This window comes from Malus domestica, chromosome 02 (assembly GCF_042453785.1).
Source record: "Malus domestica chromosome 02, GDT2T_hap1".
Taxonomy (NCBI): Eukaryota; Viridiplantae; Streptophyta; class Magnoliopsida; order Rosales; family Rosaceae; genus Malus; species Malus domestica.
This window is the reverse complement of record NC_091662.1, coordinates 29548112-29555289: the sequence shown is the minus strand read 5'-3', so window position 1 is coordinate 29555289 and position 7178 is coordinate 29548112. Positions and strand designations below refer to the sequence as shown.

The window sequence follows — 7178 nt, the reverse complement described above, 5'->3', positions numbered from 1 at the left end:
TAATTTTTATATGATCGGTAGCCATAAGTAACACATAAATGAAAACTATCTCTTTTAAGTATGATTCAAGGAATGCGCGAAAACTAGCTATAACTACTATCTCACATGATAATATCTTTCTTTTTCTTTCAAATCTCACTAGCCTCCTACTCATATGAATTTGTTTGTTATCATTGATTCATTATACTCTTGAGAAAATTGAATCCAAACGTATTCTAACTGTAATTCATTACCCTTATCCTCACTCTTACCACTTAGTACTACAGTTCAATGATATTCCTCTTCACTTGTAAGTGAAAATTTTTATATTCAATTAGCACAAAAAACGATTATGAATCATATTATTACTACGATATGTAGATAATATCGTTTGTTAAAAAAAAATTTAATTTTACTTGATATTTCCAACCTACGGTACTTGTGGAATAAGTAGGCTTCATTTTTCTCTCCCCCATTTTCTCACTCCACCCAAAGCCGAAAAAGCCATGACACAAATAAAAGGAACAACTCCAACACCAACAACAGCAGATCACAATAAAAAATAAATCCAAAAACAAAACAGTTTCTTGTAAACTAAGGCATTCCCATAATTTCTTCACCACCAATCAAACCCCTATCGCTTGCTTTTCCCTCCACCAAATCACCAGAAGACGCCTCCCTATCAAAACCCCCAACCTCTCCAATCTCAGCTTCTCGGACTCATGGGTCGCGAAGCTGACCTTCAGATAATACCATCAGCCGCCGCCGCCACCATCGCCGTAGCCGCCCCCATAGACCCGCCGACGCCGCCACCTGCGCCGACAGCCCTCGCTCCCGGCTTCAGGTTCCACCCAACAGACGAAGAACTCGTCATTTACTACCTCAAGCGCAAGGTCTGTCGCAAACCCTTCAAGTTTAACGCGATCTCCGAGGTCGACATCTACAAGAGCGAGCCCTGGGACCTCGCTGGTAAATACCCACATCTCTGATTTTCTTGATTTTTCTTCATTTTTTGTGGCTGGGTTTCTTAATTTTTGTGAAAATTTTGTAATTTTATTGTTCTTTTATTTCTTAATGTTCGTGTTTTATAAGGTAAATTGCCGTATTATTTTTGTGCCTGATTTTTCGGCTGAGATAACGCTGGATGATTTTGTGAACTTTTGGGCTTTTTTTAGATTAGGGGTTGTAATTTTGTCTAATTTTAAATGGGGTTTTTTTAGACAAGTCGAGCTTGAAGAGCAGAGACCAGGAATACTATTTTTTCAGTGCGTTGGATAGGAAGTATGGAAATGGGGCAAGGATGAATAGGGCTACCAACCAAGGGTACTGGAAGGCCACCGGAAATGACCGGGCCGTCAAGCACAACGATTTCGTGGTGGGGATGAAGAAAACCTTGGTGTTCCATAGCGGCCGAGCTCCAGATGGGAAGAGGACCAATTGGGTTATGCATGAGTACAGACTTGTTGATGAAGTTTTTGAGAAGGCTGGGCTCGGTGCCATTCAGGTGAGGTTTTGGCCTGTTTTTCGTTAATGATTTTATGTGCTATAAGAATTTGTTGGTTTAATGAGCTGAATCGCTAGGAAATGAGAGAATGCTGGTTTTGCACTTGTGCTATATTTTGGTTCGATGATTGTGGAAAGTTTTCGCATTTGAGCTGATTAGTTGCTTTTAGTGAACTGCTTGACTTGGTTTATTGTGTTACGATAATGTGAAACACTGAGATCCTTATCTACATTTTACTAAAGCATCGAACTAGTAATTTTTTTTAGCATTGGGTTTTGCAATCATCTGGAGACTGATTTAGTAGTTTTTTTTGTTTCCCTTTTGCTTTGTGGGCTGGAGGATGCATTTGTGCTATGTCGAGTGTTTCACAAAAGCAATATAGGACCACCAAACGGGCATCGGTATGCGCCTTTTGTTGAGGAGGAGTGGGATGATGATGACAAGTTAACTTTGGTTCCTGGACAAGAGACCCGGAGTGTAGCTGTAGTTAGTCGTGATGCATTTGTGGTGGGAAATGATCATGCTGCATGTACTGAACAAAATGATTATGCTGCTCGTAGTGAGCAAAAGGTACATGCTGCTCGTAGTGAACAAAATGATTATGCTGCTAGTAGTGAGCAAAAGGTACATGCTGCTAGTAGTGAGCAAAAGGTACATGCTGCTCGTAGTGAACAAAATGGACATGCTGCATACATTAAAGGAAACGGACATGCTGCATACATCGGAGGAAATGGGCATGCTGGATACATCGGAGGAAATGGGCATGCTGGATACATCCGAGGAAACGGGCATGCTGCATATATTGGAGGCAAAGGCCAAGCTGCATATAATGGAGAAAATGGTCATGGAACTTCCATTGAACGAAATGGTCGTGGAATTTCCATGGAAGGAATTGACCATGGAACTTCCGTTGGTCATGGAACTTCTGTCAAAGGAACTGGTCACGGCACCGAAGGAAATGGTCACAGCACATCTGTCAAAAGATACGGTCACGTTACTTCTGTCGAAGGAAGTGGTCACATCACTTCTGTCGAAGGAAATGGTCAGGGCACTTCTGTCAAAGGAAATGGTCATGGCATTTCTGTTGAAGGAAATGTTGTTGAAGGAATTGGTCATGGCACTATAATTGTAGTAGACGACAATGGAACTACTAATGAAGGTAACTGTCATGAAACTGGTACTGCAGGAAATGGTCACAGTGCGCCCACTGCAGAAAATAATATTGTGCAGGTTTGTGCTTTCAGTTTATTTCTCTTTATTCTTAAGTCTATTCACGTAAAATTTTGTTCCGTATTATTGTATAGGCTGAATTTGCTCACCATAATGCAAATAATGATTTTCCCCACTATGTTATTAGTTAACATCGCGATGACTGTGTCCCATAATAAGACAAACAACATTTATTAGAACAACCTAATCAAAGCATTAAAGCAAACTACTGAACCATGCACCTTGGTTTTGATTGAAGGTCCATTATTCAGGCACTTGGGGTAATTCATCATCTCTAGGTAGTAGGTATTAGCAAAAATTTGATGAATTGCGAGAAATAATAAAGTAAGGATTTGTTTCCTTGCATAATATCCAATATCAAATATGTACCAATGGCAAGCATGTATACTGTATTCTTGGACATGTGAGTTTGCGTTGTTTTTTTATTTTGTGGGCTAAATTCACTGATCACCAACATAACTTTTCAATCTTCTAGTGGGTTGGAATTTTCTAACTCAAACCATTTTTTGTTTTCACTCTTTCGTTCTTTGAAGAGGTCTGCACAAAATGGTGACTCATATATTTTGGATAATGGCCCTCTGTATCTCTATCATCTGTGCATTATCATATTATAAGTGTCATCATCCTATGCTTATAAACTAATAGTATTACATAATTGTTGAAATCAATGTTTAAAAGACAATATAAGGAGGCTTCCCTACGTAGAAGGAGGCCTGCATTGACTGCTGGTTGAGATTATAATTATTCTGACAAGATACTTTTGGAAGGATGACGTGTCTTCTGTTTGACCTTGACATTTTTCCTTTAGTCTATAAATGGGTTGTGCTTCAGAGATGATGTGACTCGGAGAATCATTCTGTTCTATGAACCTGTGGCATAAAATTGGTGTCTCTTGGGATACATAGAAAATGTGGTGGCGCCCCTTGAGGTTACATAGGATGATATATGCATAAATTACCTCGAGAAAAAAGATAGGAGACGGTGGAATAGTCGATATCAATGGCTTATGTGATAAAGAACCTTTTTCCGTTATCAAGGTTTTGTCGTAGATCAGTGGCTTTGATAAGGCCCCACATAAAGTACCTTTTTTCTCAAAGGTTTTGATAAGCCATGATAAAGTACCTTGAGAAAGAAGCTAAGTACCTGTTTATTTTGTTGGATTTTATGAGAGTTAGGGGTACAGAGGAATGATGTTGCTTGGTCTGTAGAGGAGCATCTGCACAATTGGAAGGTTCAATTGTTTAAGTTTGAGATGAGGTTTTAGAAGAAAGTTGACAACATTTCTTGCTTAAGGTGATAAGGAACGATTATAGTGACATAGACTGTAGTATGTTGGAATTGTTTGAAAGACCAGGTGGAGAAGGAGAAGTCTTGAAGCATCCAAATGTGAAGGATGATTTAGGTTCAAGTGTGACTAAAGTGGATTTTGTTGGTTGTCATGATATGTTTGTTAATGACCTTTTAGCAAAAGTGGGGGATTATGAGGCTTTTGCAGAATTATTCTAGTTAATACCAAAGTCAACTTATGAATAGTACAGGAAGGAACTTAACCAGATGATTATTTAGGTCACTGTTATACTAGTTCAACTGGCTCACTCTCCCCGTCACCCTCTTTATATATATTTGCGACTTGCCGGTCTATGTTTTTCTGCTTTCCTCAAGAAAAAAAGGTTGTGTTTTGTATAAGAAAAATGGTTAAACTAGGGGTGAGCAAGACCTGAATAAAACCTGGAATCTGGATAATACCAAAACCCTATAGAAAAGTTATGTAACTGAAGTAGGCAAGTCATGACTAAAGTTTCAGTGTTTCCATTCCTTGTGCTCTCCTTTTCTTTTTATTACGGAGATTTGCAGAGCTATAGGGTTTGTTCAGGTTAATTTATAGATCCTTCTGGAGTTTAAAAGCAGATTGTAATGGTCGGTATTAGCCCCTTGTAATGAGTAGGAACATCAGGATTTCATTAAACTCCAGAATCCAGATAGCAATTTGAACGAGTGACATGGTTCTCAGTCTTTTAATGAAAGTTTCGCCATTATCCCCCACAAACAATTTATATTTGGGAATTAGTATGGCTGTTTTGCTGGTATTAATTGATAGTTGTTACATACAAGAGTTATGTTGTTAGATAAAAATAATAGATAGAACTGCTTAAAATGAAAGTAAATTATTAAAAGGTAGACTTTACCACATGATGGTTAAATGTGCTTTGAGTTTTGTTTTATTGCATAGTCTGTTGGCCTGCCACATATTTGTAATCTGCCATACATAGAAATCCCATCCTTGGAATAATCCAGTCACTCTTTAAACTCTAGCTAAAATGAAACCAAGATACATAAATTTGAAAATTAAAACAGCTACTTGTACGTAGTGCTTCTTTCTGGCACCGACACCTTCTTTTTGACCTTGCTGTATACTAAAACCATGGATTAAAAAGAAAACTGAAATGAAAGACGCATACGCCTTTCATAGAACCAAACTACCTGACCATATAATTGCTAAAACAGTTGTTCTCTTATTAGAGTAGGCTGCAGAATCGTCTTATGTTGGGGATTGTAACTGTATTTCTTGACACATGAATCATTATAAATATCTCAATTTCTTATTTTCGTACTCTAGGTTTTAATTCTAAACATAGGCTGAAACTATCCATGGTTGTGAAATTTACTTTTTGATTTGCAGGTTATTATTTGCAACGTTTTGAATGCATAATATCAACCACATGTCTATTATCACTGTTGCTATGTTTATTATACACTAAAAGAAGTAGACAGTGACATGCTACCATAAACAACCAAAGTTGATATCATGATATGGTGTACAACCAACCTGACCTGTTAGTGACATTCCCATTAGTATTGTTCTTTGTTCATGATATTCGATACTTAAGATTGCCTGTCATAGCTCCTTGCATTTTTCTTTGTATTTTCAATTTTCCTTACATCCAATATTTGCTTCCCTTTCTTGGTTGCTCATTTCAGGATACTCAGGCAATCAGCAAGGCTATTGTTGTTGTTCCTGAACTTCCAGCAGAGAATCAAACTGTCTTACCACCGTGCAAGACAGAGAGAACGGATGATTATCCTATGACATGTGTGGTTAATAGAGAAGAGAGATTGGATGACTATCCGTCACCAGGTCCAGATGATGCACAACCCCTGCTAACTTTGTTTAATCGACAACCTGGGCAACTACGGCAGTATAAAAGAAGGCGGCATAATGAGTCAAATTCTAACCATTCAAATGCTTCTGAGATTTCAAGTGGGATGACACATGACCCTTGCTCGTCTACAACAACAACAGCGTCAACTGAGGCATCGATGACAACGACCACCAGAAATTTTCTGTCTGCACTGGTGGAGTATCAGCTGTTGGAATCCCTTGAACCCAAAGATACCACCCCAGCACCTCCTCCTGAACTTAATGCTGCATTGATGGAATCATCTGTGCCTACCAGCTGCTTGAAATACATAGAGACTTTGCAAACTGAGATCCACAAAATCTCAATCGAGAGGGAGACATTGAAGTTTGAAATGATGAGTGCCCAAGCCATGATCAACATTCTTCAAGCCCGAATTGATCTCCTAAACAAGGAGAACGAGGATTTGAAGAGGAAGGTCTGAGTCGCCTAGTGATTCGTAGTCGTACGTACTCCCCCTGTGTTCGTTGTATGAGTTATCGGCCCCGTATGGGCCTTGTCGGACTATCTGAAGTGAGTATGTTTTCTTTGTTAGACCAAGGAGGAGCTGTCTCTGTTGTTAATCGAACGATGTTGTACCCGTGTAGCAAGCTGCTTGTACCGGTAGCAAGCTGAACCATGTCATCCAAATCGGCAGTTTTAGACCCTAATTATTATTATAAATTTCGAGCTTATTTGCTTAGAGCCTTGGACAGTGGTTTGTTGAATGCTGCAAGTTGGAACTACAATTCCCGGAGGATGACTGAGCTATTGCCTCGGCTTCGACTGGGGAATCAAGGGCTCTGATCTCTCTTTCACACAAATCACGGACTCAGATTTTTTAGTTCCGGAGAGAACTCAATTTCCATTTTAACTTCAACCTACCATCCTCTTAATTATTTTACGAAATGTTTGTTGTGTTTAGTGATGGAGGTAGAGGCTAAGGCTGGTATATCTCTACTAATTAATAAAACACTCATTGTCAACCAAAATCTTATGAAATTACCCGTTTAACCCTCTAATTAAAACAGAATATGAATAAGAAATATGGGGTAGAAATGTAATTTCACACAACTAAATTTTGCTGTTTTTTTTCAAAGCCTCGCATACATGTAATCATAATATATCTTTAATAAAAAAATAAAAAAATAAAAACAAAAACATCCCACTCCCACATTCTCTTTTACTCTCTTCCTCTCTTCTTCTATTTCAAAAACAAAAATAAAAATTTTTCTCACACATTTTGTGTGTGCTCATATGCTAGTATATATATAATGTTAGAAACTCAG

The 7178-nt window shown here is 38.4% G+C and overlaps 1 protein-coding gene across 3 annotated transcripts; it reads left to right on the top strand.

Annotated features, from left to right (window-relative positions):
* Window positions 1-454: 454 nt before the first annotated feature.
* Window positions 455-6592, top strand: LOC103408324 (NAC domain containing protein 50-like). 3 transcript variants are annotated; one of them, XM_070808992.1, is made up of 5 exons: window positions 464-948; window positions 1200-1483; window positions 1823-2053; window positions 2135-2713; window positions 5693-6592. In XM_070808992.1, exons 1-5 carry the CDS (start codon window positions 702-704, stop codon window positions 6332-6334), a joined length of 1983 nt encoding a protein of 660 aa, XP_070665093.1. In that variant the 5' UTR covers window positions 464-701; the 3' UTR covers window positions 6335-6592. The 3 variants fall into 3 exon arrangements, with proteins under 3 accessions (XP_008345404.2, XP_070665093.1, XP_070665091.1); XM_070808990.1 differs by having other exon boundaries at window positions 2108-2713; XM_008347182.4 differs by having other exon boundaries at window positions 455-948; window positions 1823-2713.
* The last annotated feature ends 586 nt before the right edge of the window (window positions 6593-7178 follow it).